The 18589-nt window shown below is 32.5% G+C and overlaps 1 protein-coding gene and 1 long non-coding RNA gene across 2 annotated transcripts; both read left to right on the forward strand.

Annotated features, from left to right (window-relative positions):
• Window positions 1–5697: 5697 nt before the first annotated feature.
• Window positions 5698–10003, forward strand: LOC114417083 (SPX domain-containing protein 3-like). Its single transcript, XM_028382185.1, has 3 exons — window positions 5698–6168; window positions 8362–8527; window positions 9215–10003. Exons 1-3 carry the CDS (start codon window positions 5920–5922, stop codon window positions 9583–9585), a joined length of 786 nt encoding a protein of 261 aa, XP_028237986.1. The 5' UTR covers window positions 5698–5919; the 3' UTR covers window positions 9586–10003.
• A 1145-nt stretch (window positions 10004–11148) lies between these two features.
• On the forward strand, window positions 11149–12288 carry LOC114417091. The gene is made up of 2 exons (XR_003667716.1): window positions 11149–11585; window positions 11905–12288. It is a non-coding gene; the product is annotated as an uncharacterized LOC114417091 (long non-coding RNA).
• Window positions 12289–18589: the final 6301 nt, after the last annotated feature.

Below are 18589 nucleotides of genomic sequence, written 5' to 3' on the forward strand. Positions count from 1 at the left end.
ATCCAACAAATAATCGATCCATTTGGAAAAATAAAACCCAATGTGGAGTTCGCAATCGACTGACTGCTTGTTTGTCCCAAAAATGCCATACTTTGTTCTAAAAATTAGGTTGGGAGAGATTGTGATTTTTTAGAGTGTTGGCGTGTGTCATATATATAGATGGTTTTCACTAACATTGTTTCAATTCTTTTAAAAAATAGAGATGCGTGCACATGATTTCTGTTTGTGTTGTCAACTACAACAATGTGGTGTCAAGCTTTATCTTGCATCAGAATGTGTTGTCAAGTCTGACAATGTCGTGTTTATCTTAATACGCATGCATTTCACAATGTCTTGTCAATTCTGACAATGATGAATCATACATGCGTAATTTATTTAAATTGTACCAATTAATTTATTTCTTAACACAACAATTAAGTAATAATTAAGGATAGACAAATGACAACAATTTATATCACATAATGATTAAAATTAAATAAACAAGTGTCACTGTCCATAAATAAATATACAAAATAAATAAAATATCCAAAATAAATAAATGTACAAAAATTATAAACCGAAAATTTACAAAGCCAAAGTAAAACTTCAATGTTCATTCGTACGCCGCCTTCGCCTCGATCTGTGGGCTACAGTTAGCTGTCCAATGTAGCGTCTTGTGATGCCCACACATTCTTCAACAACAATATAAGCTTTTGTTCCTTTGGTCAAGATCCTCAGGTTCAGTAGCCTGTCCAACCTATCGCAATTGTTGCAAAGTCATCCTAGCAAGTGAAATAAAACAAACATAACAATTGTTAGCAATCAAATACTAAACAAAGCAACAAACAAAAAAACCAAAAAAAAAATATTACCACTGCATGCCGAAGATGATGTTGATCAATGTCTGCCTCATTAGGTGCCGTTTCCGCCATCGGTTGTTGATACATATTTGCTTCAACAAATTCTTCATGTTGCTGAACCGGCGGTACTCTAGGAAGATCCTCTAACTGTGCCAGACTCATGAATGAGTGCGAGATCATGTAAAACTAATCCGGGTAATCTAGCGAAAGTGGCCAGGCACTGCACATAATTGCCCTACAAGTGCAATGTAGTCACCAAACTGCATCCATCTATCATCAATTTCTGCAACAGACAGCGAAGACACAGCAGGGTGTGGCGGAATAGTCTGGATGTAGTCAAACTGTCGTACAACCCTCTTCGGTCGGTGAATAACCATCAAGGGGCCCTATCTGAGATGACAAAAAAAATAATGAGATGACCTCAAATTCTCTAAATGAACGGTGGTCACCGTACGAAATCCAGTACATCGCGTCAAGGGTCAGTCTATCCAGATCCCTCCAATACGTGGAAACGGGCAGTGCCTTGCCAGAGGTCCAACGACATGCACGCGGTCTCCTCTCGTAGTAATCCTCGGTAGCAACAACGGAATTAACGGATGGAAAATGCTCGTAAATCCAACACTAAATATATTTTACAAACATATTTACTAAAATACACGACAACATATAATAATAAACTTCAATGAAAAAACTTTTCGTGACATGTTAACTAACCTGTAACAGAGTGATATATCCTGCAAGCTACCTCGTCGTGCTCTTGGACACGTCATTTAAATTATCATACATGTGCACAAGTGTAGCAGCGCCCTAAGTGTAACCTCCAGTATGCGTCAAATCATGCAGTGCATCCAAGAATACCACGTGCACGTGTGTGGCACTCTTGTTAGCAAAGAGTGTGCATCCAAGAAGATGCAATAAATACACTCACACTGCTATGATCCAGTCACATGCCTCGATCTTCAACTCATACACATCGCGCAGCCACAATAGTCGAACATAAGAGTCATGACACTGAATCGTCTCAGCTCTCGCTTCTGCAGCACTGACCTCGAGTAACTCCACCAACATTTCGCCAGCGTCATCGACATGAAGTAGCTCAAAGCTATGGAATGCCCCTACAACAGGCAAATGTAGCAATGACGCAACGTCATCCAAGGTGATAATCACCTCTTCGACAGGCAAATGGAAACTGCTAGTTTCCTTATGCCAGCGTTCCACAAAAGCATACATTAGTCCCCGATCGCCCGTATCTAGGAAACAAGTGATCAAAGGACTCAGTCCACTGGCCACCACAAGGGCTTCAATCTTTGGGGCAGGCCTCCCGAACTTAGCCATCTTCCTTCCATGGGAAGATAACTTCAACTCAGGACGTTCCTGCAAACAATATTAGGGATGATGTAAAAAAATAATTAACTAGTAAACTACGTTCTTTAAGTTTTTTAAAAATTACATACCTCTACATTCCACACTCTCAAAGCAATGTGATTTTCAAAATCACTCAGAACTGATGTGTCATGGGGTCCGTCTGGAAAACCCTCAACATCAGTAGCACCTTCTTCAACAGGTGCTTCTGGTTGGTCGTCGACCAATTCCTCCTCCGTAGGAGGGTCCTCGACAACAACCTGTTGTTGTTGTTGTCTACGGGCTGATGTAGTAGGCCTTCGTCGCTGGGGGCATCATCGTCATTCTCATCTCTCCTCTCCAACACTTTTCCTATTGCTCGCCCTAAAGTCCGACCAAGACCTCTAGTTCTAACCATTACCTACATAATAATTATCCTATCTCGTAAATTCAATGGCCCAGATTTTAATAAACGATTTCAATCATTTTTAATTTTCAATTCAAAATTACTTTTTATAACTAATTTTAATTAATTTAACTATAGTCTTACTTTTGGAAATCTTAGGTAATCTAATCTTAGTCTTAATTTGTGAAATCTAATCTAATCTTAGTCTTAATTTGAGAAATCTAATCTAATCTTACTCTTAATATGGGAAATCTAATATAATCTTAGTAATCTAATCTTACTCTTCATATGGGATATCTAATCTAATCTTACTAATCTAATCAAATGTAATGTTATACTACCAAACATAATTAAATAAAATAACTACCCAAATAATCAGCAACACAAACCAAATTAGTCCATACATAATAAATTTTTATTAATGATTAAATTTCACAAATGATTATGACACTACAAAAAATAATTACACTAAATTTTATTAGCAAAATCACTAAACTAAAAAACATTTCAAAATAAATACAACAAAATTAAATTAAAAAATTGCATTTTTAAATTATTTTAAACAAATAAATTTCAAAAAATTTAGCCTTCTTTTATAAATTTCAAAATAAAAAAAAAACTAGTGATCCATATGGCAAAGTTTTTTTTAAAAAAAATTTAATCATATTTTATAAATTTAAAAAGAAAACCATACGGATCAGTGATTCGTATGGTTTAGAAAAAAAATTAAAAAAACCAATTCGAATCGGTGATCGATATGGTTTATAAAAAAAAAATTTAAAAAATCATAGGGATCACACAAAGTTTTTTAAAAAACATTTAATTTTAATTTTTTTAAAAGAACCATACGGACATAAAAAAATTTAAAAAATACCGTATGGTTCATACGGATTGTCAATCCGTATGAATCACTGATCTGTATGGCAGTAGCGATAATTTTTTTTTTAAATTATAACCTGCCAAGATTTAAACATATTTTTATAATTTAAAAAAAAATAAAAAAATTCCAATTAACTTCGACAAAAACCCATACGGATCACTGATCCGTATGAACCAGTGATCCGTATGAGTCATACGGATTGGTAATCTGTATGACCCATACGGATCATCAATTCGTATGGATTTTCGTCGACAACATGCCATTTTTTCCGGTTAAGCTACAAAACCAACCAACACCAGCAACATCAAACACCAAAAAATAATTACATAAAACAATAGAATCATGCAACAACGTCATAATAACAAAAAATCATTGATTACTTCAACAAAAACAACTTCAAAGTGGGAAGAGGAACAACAACAACAACTAAAGAACTGAACAAGAAGAACACCACTTACCTCGAAGAAGATTTTCTAACGAACCAGAAGGAGAACTGATGAAGACGAAGCAACAATAACCACCAACAGCAACAACCACTAGCACGGAGGAAGACGAAGGACCAACAACCACCACCACCAACAACCACTAGAAGCACCAACACCAACGGTAAGAGGAAGAGGAAGAAGCAAATGGTGAGAGGAAGAGGAAGAAGCGACAGTAGGAAGAGGAGACGAAGATTCGCGCAATACGGACGAGAAATGTAAGGCTTTTATATTATTAGGGTGAAGGACATTTTTGCCTTTTCATCACAGCTACTGGATGCCCCAACAAAAATACTGGGTGCACCAAGTAACACTGTTTTGCCACTCATGCCCAAAAACAAACCCACCATCATGACCCACTTCATGAATATAAATAAAGCATTTTCTCAAATGCCTTGTGGCTCAAAAGATATTCCTCCTTTGGTTACTTCCACAATTGCCAAAGTACCATGTATTTCTACTTTAATTAATACTCACGAATGCACACTTTTTCTATTCCATGGACGATTCTTAGTAGATTCCGAGGAATCATCCTATCCCCCCCTCATCCCACATGACAACTTTTTCCACTACTTCAACCTCTTCATTCTTGACAAATATGCAAGGAAATCTCTTCCTTCTCAATCACGGAACCAACTTTTTTTTTTCTTTCCGTCTTACGATAATTTATATATTTTTTCTTTAATTGAAAATATTATTTCTCTTAACTTACTAATCTTTTCACCCATATTAACACGGATATGTGAAATATATATCTTTATATCACAAATCTTGAATATTAATTTTTAAATAGTAATATTTTTAGGGATGGTTTTTTCCTTTTTAAACCATGTGACTTTTCTTGCATTTACTATGTAATTTAAAAAAAATCATAATTATTTAAATTAATTCAATTTGATTTCTAATTTAAAATTACTTTAAAATTTTAATATTGAGACTTTATATTAAATTAAAGATATTTTTAGATAAATGCAAATTTATTATTATTATTATAATCTTAGTAAATCTTAATTTGAATTTTAAATTTTAAATACTATATTAGTAACAAAATCATTTAAAAAATTGTAAAAAAACTTCATGTACCATTAGTTTTTTTTTTTTTTTGTAAAGCATTTACCATTAGTTAATATTATTAATATAAATAAAATACATATATTACGGATGCAATATAAAAAATAAATTAAAATAAGTTAAAAATAATTTTTTTTTATAAAAAAGTCTTATAGACTTTATAAATAAGCAAAATGATAGTATTTTAAGAATATTTTACTTGCTTATATTTTCATTTATTATGTTTAAGATTAATATATAATTTTAATTTGTTATAAATTCTATGTAATGTAATTTGTCATATTTTATAAATTATTGAACGGAACTCAAAAAAGAAAGATATGAAAAAAATAAAAAGTCTTTCAGAAAAAGTCAGAAAAATAAAATAAAATAGAGGTAACTTAAATGAATAAAAAGTAAAAAAAAAAAATGTGATGTTACAGCTCATACATATATTACATAAAATAATGTTATGAAAATTACAGGACCCACTTCACAAACCCCACTCGCTAGTGTTCCCTGGTTACTAAACTCGATCAACCACATTTTGCTACCACCAAGGAAAGAAAGAAAGAAGCAAGTTTTTATTTTTCAAAGTCTTGGTCATAATTACGACCATGAAGTAATATTAATTGTAACCGAATATGCTTCCAAGAATTCTCATGCTCCCTCCAACAACCCTTTTTATACCCTTTTCTAACCGCCACTTCATCACGGCAAGCATATGCCTTCTAATATTCTAGGAAACCTTCGCTAATAAATTCCCCTCTTAACCCCCTCCCCCCCTTTTTTTGTATCTTCATCATCATCATATTTCATATCACACCAACCCATTTTAATTTGCATTTGATCTTCTTCATAGACATATATACACTATCATAATATTAGTTTCTTCCTTAAATTTTGGTTGTTTTTAACGTTATGAAGTTTGGGAAGAGACTCAAGCAACAAATTCAGGAATCGTTGCCGGAGTGGAGGGACAAGTATTTGTCGTACAAGGAATTGAAGAAACTTGTACGGCTCATATCGGCGGCGCCGCCTACCTTGTTGAATGGGTCGTTGGAATTTGGCAAGACGGAGGCTGAGTTTGTGTACTTGTTGAACAATGAAATAGACAAGTTCAATGGGTTCTTCATGGAGAAAGAGGAGGACTTCATTATTCGCCACATGGTAATGTTCTATAGTTTAAATTCGATTGTGGTACTAAAATTTCTTACACTTACATAGGAAATCTTTGTATTTTTTAGTATATTTATTAACAATGATTTTATTTTTATTTTGTTTTAATAAAATTATTGTTTGGATAATTAGAAATTAAGAGTCTAAAAATTTAAGTATTTTTTTAAAAAGGTGTTATAAAACTTGAAGTAAGATTTGCATATCAGACAAAGTGAACAAGAGACTTTTAAACTATAAGATAAGACACAGTAATAGAGTTCAGTCCACTATTATTGCATCTTGTCTGACATAGTTTTACATTCAAATTCTTGGTCATGAAAGTAATTGTAGGGTTTTGTGGTCACTTTGTTTGACGGCAAGAACTCCATATATACTGATTTAGAGTCTTGTTTATTTTTATTTTTTATACATAGATAGTTAAGAAAATTGAGATAATTTGAACATTATAATTGTAAAGATCTTGTGATGTAAAATAATGTATGTAACATTTAAATAATATTTGAAAATGCTGTGGTTTTGTGTAAGTTATTTCATATGTGCGAACCGTAATTTACGGTATGCTTGTTTTGATGTTTGTGATATGTATATATATATATATATATATATATATATATATATATATATATATATATATATATATATATATATATATATATATATATATATATATATATATATATATAAATGACATTTTTATATATAAAGCATGTGTAAAGGACTTAGGACTCTTTTTTTTTTTCCTTTTCAACATTTTGTTTTGAAAGTAATAATATATATAGATGCTTGTATATCACAAATGTTTATTTAACATTTCTCATTTAATTTGTATCTATTTTCTTTTCTTGTCATACTATATTATTACATGAACCCTTCTCTCTTTTTCTTTCTCGTGGCGTCAGATAATAAAAGGTGTGCATTAATCTTTATTCTTATTTTAAACGATAACGCAGTTTCAGGTCATAAATTAGTAGACAAAAATTAATCTTTTTAGAGGGGATTACAGGGACTAGATTTTGTGTGTGTGTAGGAATTCATTTCATCGATCCTTCATCATAATCACGTCGTTTATTCCTTACGAATATTCTTTTGAATAGTTAGTTAAGAGTAAAAGATTGAAATTAAAGTCATGCATTACCTCTATTGGAAATTATGATTAGAGTGGAGATAGTGTTGGCCAGCTGCGAAAACGTAAGACAAATAAGATACTGTTATTTAGACCAAATTATTTATATTATCGGCTTAATGAGTAGGTGGTCTACCAAACGAGGAAGCAACACAATGGTTCAATCGGATATTTTGAATTACCAAAAGCAATGGGTTTTATATGCGAGAGCTTTGGAATTTTAATTTTTATTGTTAATCTTGAGGTTTCAGTAGTTATAAGTTTTATTTGATGTTTTAGAAAATTAAACTTAACAATAAGAAAAAATTGAACAAAGAAAAACTGACAGAACTTGATTCAACAAAAAGAAAAAAACTGATAGAACTTAAACAAGGATTTTATAGATGGTTTTGTTTTTATAGGAGCTGACGTAAAAATATATATAAATTTTATTTTAGTGAATTAAGCTCATATTAGTCCTTTTAAAAAATAATGAGTTTTACTTAAAGTACTAATATAACTTTCTTGGTAAATTTTAAATATTTAATTACATACTCTTTTTAATTATAATAAAAAGTTTTAAGGGAATCGTGGCTCTCCCTCATCCACAAGAGGATCCTACAAATATGAATATGGGTCAGAAGGGAGATAATTTGGCCCATGATGGTTTTTCACGTGGAACACCGTCACCATGTGTTTGCTTTAAGCCTTAAATTTCTCGAATTTCCCTATCAATTTTGAAAAATGGAAAAATCATGTATTAAAAAATGCACTTCAATTGTTCAAAGAATTCAAGTGAGGGGCATTGTTATTGGGCCCATTACAAGCACGTTTTGCCCCACACCCACACTTCCTATTCGTTACCCCAAGTTAGTTAGGTGCACAAATTCTATATTAATGCAACAATTTTCTGTTTCTTTTGACACGTTTCAATGTAGCTGTAGCAAAAATCATCTTTATTATTGTTGAATAAAATGGGCATAGGGATTTCAAGGAATATGGCAGCACGTCCTCTCGACAAATTTATTAATATTGAAATAAATGGTGACTATGAAATTTTTATAATTAGATGTGTAGTGCAGGAAGTACAACAGAGAATCCAGAGAGTAGTTGATTTGTGGGGACCAAATGGAAGTCAACCTTCAGAAGAGGATTATAAAGAGGAGATGGCGAAAATCAGAAAAGCTATTGTTGATTTCCATGGTGAAATGGTTCTCTTAGTCAACTACAGCAACATCAATTACACAGGTGTTTTTTTTTTTTTCCCCACTTAAAAGTTCCCAAATAATGTTGGAGGTTCTAAACTAGACCTGATTCAGCTTTTTAGCAGTGTCTCTCAGGTTTTGAATTCCCCATATGCTTAAGCTATTCACTGTTTATACTCTAATCATAGATTGTAAGTTTATTCATTTTTATAATAATTCCTTTAAAAAACTGATGAAGACTATCACATGGTCATGATCAATTTTCATGTGACATAATTGAGTTTTATTAATTTTTTTAAAATTAAAAGATTCAATTTTATTTTATATGAAAATCAATGAAGACGACCATAGACACATAATGTTCTCGAATCTTATAATAATTTCTCTATATTTAGGGTAATTTCTAACTGATTGACCAAAAAATATTACATGGCCGAAGACTATAATCTTTTAGATAATCTCCACATGATACATAACTGTGATTATGTAAAAATCAGTTATATATCATGCGGGAAATTAGTCAGGACCATGAACGTGATGGTTATTTAATCATGCAATAATTCCTCTTGTTTTACCCTAAAAGCTCTTTATACTAACATGGAAATTAAATTCCACATATTGAAATATGCGTTGCCATAGACTTTGATGCAGCTTTCTCTACACAATTTGCAATTTATAATTATTGCCATCTGATGCTAGCTTCAACAAGTGACAACACTGAATTTCGCAGGGTTGGCAAAAATTCTGAAGAAATACGACAAGAGGACAGGGGGGCTTCTGCGTTTGCCGTTCATCCAGAAAGTGTTGGAGCAGCCCTTTTTCACAACAGATTTGATTTCAAAGCTCGTGAAGGAGTGCGAGAGCATAATTGATGCAGTGTTCCCGGCCGAGGAAGAAGCTGAAAGAGCAAAGGAAGCAAAAGAGGCGATAACTGTGGCAGGAAAAGGGATTTTCAGAAACACGGTTGCAGCTTTGCTTACACTGCAAGAAATCAGAAAAGGTAGCTCCACAGAGAGCCCTTTTTCTCTGCCTCCACTCAATTTGCCGGACTCTGATCTCATCCAATCAATACAGCTCAATGCTGCAGTTCCTATTGTCTAGGGAAAATGATGATGTAACTAGATGAAAAATAGTTACCACAGTATGGTCGGAAAATAGATAGTTATAGTAGTGTGTTTGGATTTCTGTTCCAACACCTCAAACGCCCGTTCATTTCAATCCATGCATAGAGAAGCTTTTCTGTTTGGGTACATTGCAACGTGTGCGGATAGTTATTCAAACACATCCACAGTGTTACAATGGGATGTAATAGTAATACAGTTTGCTAGTAATTAGTGAGTTAATCAAACTATATATCCTTTTGATGAAGTAACACATCAGTTACTTGAAATGAGTAACTAGCCATTTCAATGCTATTTAGTGACTATTGGTTAGGGCATTTAAATTTTATTTCAGTGTGATATGGTCAACATACTGGGTTTTCTATGAATTAGGAAATAAAACAGTTATGTTATGTCCATTCCAAGGCTTTCTCTTTAAGTTGTCTCGGCCGAATCTTATAAATAAAAAAATTAAATGTCAAAGAGAGTTCTGTTTGAAGTCTAACTCAATTAGTTGAACAAAATGCATAAGTTATTATAAATTTTTTGACACTATCTTTAATTCCTATGTATCAAAAAAAAAAAATCTAAGTAACTTCGATTAATCTATTACTTAGTATGTGTTCTAGATACGTTAGTTATATCTCCCGAGGTTCTATATTGGATGCTCTCTGCATCTGTGCAGACACAAAGCAAGAGTATTTATCCATGTTGTCTGTCCTCATACATCGTTATAACCTTTAATTATGCTTCTTTTCACAATTTTCTTTTCTTTTAATTGTGCTCTTACGTAAAATATTGTAAGCATCCACAACAAAAGGCATTGTATATGACCAATTAGTATAGGGACCTGTGATAATGGATCCCCGATTATGAACCATGACTCTTTAGAAGTATCTAGCATTATTTAATTTACCAACCACAACCTTGGTTAGCAATTTAGTGTATAAATCCTTTATCTTCGTGAACTTTTCTTAATCTCTTGAGGAGCACATAATGTCTTCCGAATAAGAATCAAGAAGAGATTGCAAACAATCTCTCTCAGGTGAATGAGTGGTGGAATGAGTTTTATAATCTGAGTATAATAGATTTATTTCAATACTAATTAGAGTATTGATAGATTTTTTTTTTTACCAAAGATATCTCTTGATCAATAGTTAAAGACTAATTTATTTCAAGACGTAAAGATAAATAAAATGAGTTTAGTTTTCTTAACAAAGTTTTCTTCATACATCACTAATTGAACTCCTAACAACACATTTAAAAGTCCCAGTTATCTTCCAACTGTGTTAAAGCTTATTGGTTATGATATTGATATAATAGGTGGCAACTATTGTACACTTTCTTTGGTTCTTCCATTTGGCAGTATAGACTATTTTGCTTACGAAAGGATAACTCTTATGTAAAGGGAAATTTCCTTTTGTACGGAATCAAAATTAAAGCTAAAAAATCCGTTCCCTTGACAAAGTCAAAGATTATGAAATTTATTAGAGCAGAAAGGTTGACCTTGACAACGTGACACCAAAAGTTCCAAGATATAAATGTGGTCCCATATATCATTTTGTTATGACTTTGGTACAATGGACCCAACAACAAACCTTGTTGAGTTTTCATCTCAGAATTTGGAAGCATGTACCAACAATTTCAGTCAGAACAATCTCATTGGCTTGACACAGTTTGGTAGATTGTATAGAGGCAACCTTGAAGGTCAACATGTAGTAGTGAAGATATGGGATGGTGAAAGAATGAAACAGATAAGTTCCAAATATAATGATGAGAATTTGATTATCAAAGCAAGTGCTCTCACTATCTCTTTCACTCATAAATGACCTTTTTTCTTATCCTGCTTCCAACTTTAATTTTGTCTCACTAATTGTGAAAAGTCAATGGTTCTGTTTTGCAGGAGGAAGTAAAATTTTGAACTAATCCAACATTGAAAGGTTACCCTAATCTGGTGAAGTTGATTGGTTATACTTGGGAGAGAGATGTAAAGGGACTTGTGTATGATCTCAATCCACTTGATACTTTGGATAACGTAATAATGAAAGATATTAATTACTTTATTACAAGCTTTGATGTTTATCACCTTCAAATGTCAACGGTTCAGGAGAAATTTCAAAACTCGTTTTAATTGGAGAAGAAATGAAAGAGCCTCTAAGGAGTTGTTGCCCTTTTATTGTTATTGAAGGATATGTCCTAATCCTTAATCCATTTCAATAATTATTTTTGGTCCTTGAATTCTTGATATATGATAGGAAACAAAGATAAATGATTTACTTAATTACTTTGATATTCTGATGTGATTTCTTTGCTGAGGCAGGTAACCTGAATTGGCTTCGGAGAATAAATGTAATTCATGAACTTGCAAAGCTCTTGAAATTCATTCATGACCTGGAGAAGCAAAATATGGTGTTGAATATCAGTGCATCTCATATACTACTCGACAAGTTTAGCACATTATTGTGGCAATAATCCACTTCCCAGCTCCTAAAAATTTTATATATCGATGTTTCCTTTCTCATTTGCACTTTCTCTGTTTTGGCACTCAACATGAACACTCATTTCTGGTGTAGGATTACAAGCCAAATTTTATTGATTTGATGTTGCTCAGCGAAGTGACAATGCTAAAGGAACAAATAACAATGTCAACTAGCTACATCGATCCTTATTTTTCTCTAAGGGATAATTTTTTTTTTTACCTGCATCGTGAATGCTTCCTTTCAATTTGTTTTGCTACTATAATACTAAAATATTTTATTATCAATTTATTATGACAAAAATTTAGGTGTAATACGTTAGGTATATTCATTACTGTTCTTCAATAGAAATTAAAGTTTTACTTCAGGAAGGATTGACGCTAATTAGTGAAGTGAAATTCTAATTTTAATTAGAAAATATTATTAAAAACACTTTGTTGTAACATAACATATGTTGCATTTTTAAGGTCACTACATCTAAGATATTGCGTGATTTGACTCTTGTATGAATTTCTTTGTTTTGTGTTTAAAAGGGTTAGTCTTTTTTTACAGGGCCTTGCGACCCACATGTCTGGCCTAGGCCCTCTATGATATTTTTTGTTCATAAAATAGGCTTGGTGGGTTAATGGTAAGACTGTTTTTGGTAGGGGTTGACAGTCCACGTGTGTGATCGAAGTCTCGACTAAAGTCCACTGCATTGTTAGAATTATCACATCTGAATTATATATTCCATTTTAAGACTTGTATGAATCTTTCACAATTTTTTCCTTGAAAAGTATGTCATTGAGTTAAGAAACAAAGGTGCTTCAACTACCCTTCATCTAAATTCATAAGCAATGAAGGATATTTTTGGTGTAGCAAAACGACACTAAATAACTGTCTCTAACTCTCGTAGTTTCTATTATTAAAGCAAAAAACTTGTTCCGTGTCGTCTGCATACCGAACATGCTACATTAGTGCCTAAACCAAAATTTCTAGTCCCGTCTTATGAAAATCTTCGATGTTCATCTAATATTCTAATTGTTTGAGGAAAACCCTTCATCTGGTCTGTGATGTATATTGTACAGATCGAAGCCTAAGTTTGTATTTATAATACACGATCCTCTTTTCACTCAAGGCAGGTGGTGAATGGGATAGAAGCTCTTAACTGTTTTCATTTGGCATTGTTTTACTTGAACTCATAACCAAAAGAGTTTCATGTAAGAATTAATGTCAAACATGTGACTTATGTAGGGACTAATAAGTAAATAATTAACGATTAAGGGCTAAATTATAATTGGGCTTAATAGGAGAAGTTTCTAGAATTAACTGTTACTTGATGGGAGTAGTGGTTATAAAAGGGGTTTAATACCCACTAACGTGAAATAAGGTCCCCTTCCTAACCAGAAAGTGTTCTCTCTCACCCATAGTCATCACGAACGGAGAGAGACAGAAAAGAAAGGCCTAAGGAAGTGAAATCTTATTTCTCTCCTCTTTCAAGGAAATCAAAGTGCACTGGAGAGAAGTTCCAATAGAGAAAGGTACAAGTCTTCCTATGGAGAAAGGTACACATCATTATCTATTGTTGTTTATTGATTGTTTGTAAGAACCATAGGTTTCAAGATCCTGTTGTTTCCTATCATTGATAGTCTAGGAAATCTCTTAAGAATTTTTACATGTGGTATCAGAGCATGTGTTATGAAATTTATGATTATCCAAGAATGATTTAATTTCTCCCAATTATGCATGAACCCTAATTCTGAAATTTAGGGATAATTTATTTTCTTCAAATTATGCATCAAACCTAATTATAAAATTTAGGAATTTTAATTTCTATTACATGTATTTTCAATTAAAGTACACGTTTGGATAGTGTATTTTTGGCATTAATTATGTTTTTTCGTTGCAAAGTATGAAATTTTGTATGAAAGAAATATTATACAAAACTTCAAAGAGAAAGCTTCTGCTACGAATTTTATTTCTAATGGAGAAAGTTGTCTTTCCATTAACGTTATTTATATATTAAATTATGGAGAAAGAATGTCGCGCTATGCTGTGAATTGGTTTTGTAAAGTTGTGCGGCTGCATGTACCTTTCTTTCAATTCCAATTGAAAAGTCACTGCTATGCGTACCTTCCTTGTAGGAGAATTAGAAATTTTGGATATTGCTATTTGTAACCCATTTTGCTATTTCTAGTCCCACTTGTGTTTTTTTTTTTGGAAATTATTATTAAACGTAATTGAAGGATTGAAAGTTTATATTCTGTAATTAAATTAACGTGAATACTTTGAAATTATTGGTAGCAGTAAATATATGTATATGCTACATATTTGCTTGAACGTGTTTGAATGCAAAAACATAAATAAATACAAATATTATTTTATGGTCTGTAACGAAATTAATATAATGACTATGAATTGTTAATAGCAATAAGTATGTACAGGCCATATATATTTGGTTGGAATTAAATGTATGTTGAATTTGTTAGTCACCAAAGTGGCCAAATTTGTAAGGTTATTTAATTCCAAATTAATGATTATTTCAATTATACTTGGTTGGAATTAAATGTATGTTGAATTTGTTAGTCACCAAAGTGGCCAAATTTGTAAGGTTATTTAATTCCAACTTAATGATTATTCCAATTACTCATAGAATAATGATGCTAAATTATATGATTATTGGTTTATGGGTAATTGAAATTCATTGTTATAAGACATTTATGAATCACCCAAAAGTTGATTAGTTGTTCTTATAATTAATGAATATAATTGTAGACAATTTGTGTGTATCATTAGTTTTATTTATATGCCCAAAGGAAATAGATACTACTAATTGGTGCATATTTAATTGCCAAATAATGTTAAAATTTTATTAGCATCATTATGTTTGTATGTTGTATGTGGGTGTATCACCCAAAGGAGAACATCAATATACATTGTCCATTATCTAAATGAATCATATGTATGATATGTATGATATGTATTTTATGTCTTAAAACACTTATGTGAATTTTATTATGTAATACATGTTTTGAATTCATTGGACTCTGATGTATCATCTGAGCCAATTTTAATGGACTTAACTTCTCTAACTGAAATGAGTAGGTCCACTTTCACCTCGGTGTTTTGGATCATGATCTTGCTATGTTGGAAGAGAAGTTTGTTACTATTATTGATGTTAGTAGCAATGAAGAGAAAGTTCATTATAAAACTTGGGAAAGATCTAACAGACTCAGCCTAATGTTGATGAGAATAACTGTTGCAGACATCATTAAGACAACTCTCCCTAAAATCGAAAGTGCTAAAAAGTTTATGGATTAGTGGAAGAGTATTCTCAAACAGCTGATAAGTCTGTTGTTGGGACATTAATGAGTATATTGACCACCATGAAGTTTGATGGTTCACGTACTATGTATGAACATGTCATTGAGATGACAAACATTGCAGCAAGACTTAAGACATTGGGAATATAATGGCTGTGAATGAGAACTTTCTTGTTCAGTTTATTCTAAACTCATTACCGTCTGAGTTTGGCCTGTTCTAAATGAACTATAATACCATGAAAGATAAATGGAATGTGCATGAATTGCACAGTATGTTAGTTCAGGAAGAAACGAGGCTTAAGAATCAAGGAAGTCACTTAGTCCATTATGTTAGCCACCAAGGGAATCAAGGAGTTTGAAAAGAAATTTATGAAGAAGCATGATAAAGGCAAAGGGTCATTAAAGAACAATGACGACTCTTTGCAAATCCAGAAGAAAGGTATCAAAGGGCAGTAATTGTCAATTTTGTGAAATTAAGACATTTCCAAAAAGGATTGCCTAAAGTGTAAGTCTTGGTTCGAAAAGAATGGTGAGCTTAATGCTTATGTATGTTTTGAATCAAACTTAAATGTAGTTTCCCATGATACATGATGGATTAATTCTGGAAGTATGACTCATGTTTCTAACATTATGCAGAGATTCCTTATAATCCAAACCATAAGCCCAAATGAGAAGTTCATTTTCATGGGGAATGAAGTGAAAGCTCCAGTGGAAATAGTTGAGACTTATTGTTTAAAACGCAACACTGGACATCGTTTAGATTTACTGGAAACTCCTTATGTACCTAGTTTAACTAGGAATTTAGTTTCATTATCTAAACTTGATGTTACCTCTTTTAATTTTGGTAATGGATGTTTCAATTTATTTAAGCATAATCATCTCATTGGTACTGGTATTCTTGTGATGGTTTATATAAATTGGAAATAGACTGTTTGTATGCTGAAACTGTTTTAACTCTGCATCATAATGTTGGCACTAACATAGTTTAGTGAATGAACGATCTACTTTTTTGTGGCATAAACGTTTAGGTCACATTTCTAGAGAAAGGATGGAAAGATTAATAAAGAATGAAATTCTTCCTTATCTAGATTTTACAGATCTAAATATTTGTGTGGGTTGTATTAAGGGAAAACAAGCAAAACATACAAAGAAAGGAGCTACAAGAAGCACTCAGCTTCTTGAAATTGTGCACACTGATATTTGTGGATCTTTTGATGTTAGTTCTTTCGAAAAGGAATGATATTTTATCACCATTATTGATGATTATTCATGTTACGGTTATGTCTACTTACTGCCCGAGATTTCTTAGGGAATGAATGTCTTAGAAATTTACTACAATGAAGTAAAAGGGCAATTAGACATAAATGTGAAAATTATTAGATATGATAGAGGTGATGAGTATTACGGAAGATATGATGAAACTGGGCAACACCCAGGTCCATTTGCTAAGCTTGTTCAGAAACGTGCATTTGTGTGCAATACACAATTCCCGGTACACCATAACAAAATGGTGTATCAGAAAGGCGTAATAAAACTTTAATGGATATGGTTAGGAGTATGTTAATCAATTAGACTTTACCCGTATCTTTGTGGATGTATGCCTTGAAAACTGCCATGTATTTGTTGAATAGGGTTCCTAGTAAAACAGTTCCAAAGACATCTTTTGAACTGTGGACAAATAGGACACCTAGTATAAGGCACCTGCATGTTTGGGGTTGCCAGGCAGAAATAAGAATTTACAATCCGCAAGAAAGAAAATTGGATGCAAGAACAATCAGTGGATATTTCATTGGTTATCCAGAAAAGTCAAAGGGATATATATTTTATTGTCCTAATCATAGTATGAAAATTGTCGAAACTGGAAATGCAAGTTTCATTGAAAACGGTGAAATCAGTGGGAGTACAGTTCCACGAGAAGTGGAAATTAAAGAAGTTAGAGTGCAAGTCCCTTTAGCTTTTGCCTCTAGAAGTAAGGTGATTACTACTTCAGTTATTGCTACAAACAGTAATGAAGAAGTACAACACAATGATAAGCCAATGATACATAATGAACCCATTGTGGAAGAACCACGAGAAGTAGCATTAAGGAGGTCTCAAAAAGAAAGAAGACTAGCTATTTCGAATGACTATGTGGTATATTTACATGAAACAAAAACAAACTTAAGCATTAATGATAATGATCTAGTTTCATTTTCACAAGCTATAAGTTGTGATAATTCTGAGAAGTGGTTAAATTTCATGAAAGAAGAGATAAATTCCATGGAACATAATGGAGTTTGGGACCTTGTAGAATTACCAAAGGGTTGTAAGAGAGTTGATTGTAAGTGGGTCTTCAAGACTAAATGTGACTCTCATGGCAACCTTGAACGTTACAAGGCTAGACTTGTTGCTAAGGGATTTACTCAGAAAGACGACATTGATTATAAAGAGAAGTTTTCATCAATCTCATGAAAGGATTCTTTCAGGATTATCATGGCATTAGTAGCCCACTATGACTTGGAGCTACATCAAATAGATGTGAAAACCGCCTTTCTTAATGGAGATTTAGAGGAGAATGTTTGTATGGACCAACCAATGGGGTTCTCAATTGAAGGAAATAAACACATGGTGTACATACTAAAGAAATCAATATACAGTCTTAAAGCAAGCTTCCCACCAATGGTATTTGAGGTTTAATGATACCATTGTTTCCTTTAAATTTAAGAAAAATACTATTTATCGGTATATGTATCTGGAGGTCAGTGGGAGTAAGGTTATTTTCTAATTCTGTATATTGATGATATCTTGCTTGCAACTAACGATCTTGGTCTTCTTCATGAGACTGAGAAATTTCTCTCTAGAAACTTTGAAGTGAAATATATGGGTGAGGTAAGCTATGTGATAGGGATAAAATATTTTGTAATAGATCACAAGGATTGTTAGGCTTATCTCAAAAAGTGTATATCAATAAAGTACTAGAGAGATTCAAGATGGAAAGGTGTTTAACATCACCTATTCTAATTTAGAAATGAGACAGAGTTAGTCTCGCACAATGTCCTAGAAATGATATGGAACGAAAACAAATGAAAGTAATTTTGTATGCATCAGTTGTTGTTGCATTTGAGAGCTGAATTTGTAGTATGTTTTGAGGCTACAATTCAGGCTAATTGGTTGCGGAACTTTATTTCAAGGCTTGGAATTGTCGATAGTATTGCTAGGCCGCTGAAAATGTATTGTGATAACTCCG

This window comes from Glycine soja, chromosome 1 (assembly GCF_004193775.1).
Source record: "Glycine soja cultivar W05 chromosome 1, ASM419377v2, whole genome shotgun sequence".
NCBI lineage: Eukaryota > Viridiplantae > Streptophyta > Magnoliopsida > Fabales > Fabaceae > Glycine > Glycine soja.

What these genes read in the sequence shown, in the direction of transcription:
- LOC114417083 (XM_028382185.1), top strand. Translation starts at nt 5,920, where the DNA reads ATGAAGTTTGGGAAGAGACTCAAGCAACAAATTCAGGAATCGTTGCCG. An exon ending in ACTTCATTATTCGCCACATG is followed by an intron (nt 6,169 to 8,361) that starts GTAATGTTCTAT and finishes TGTGTAGTGCAG; the next exon opens with GAAGTACAACAGAGAATCCA. An exon ending in CAGCAACATCAATTACACAG is followed by an intron (nt 8,528 to 9,214) that starts GTGTTTTTTTTT and finishes TGAATTTCGCAG; the next exon opens with GGTTGGCAAAAATTCTGAAG.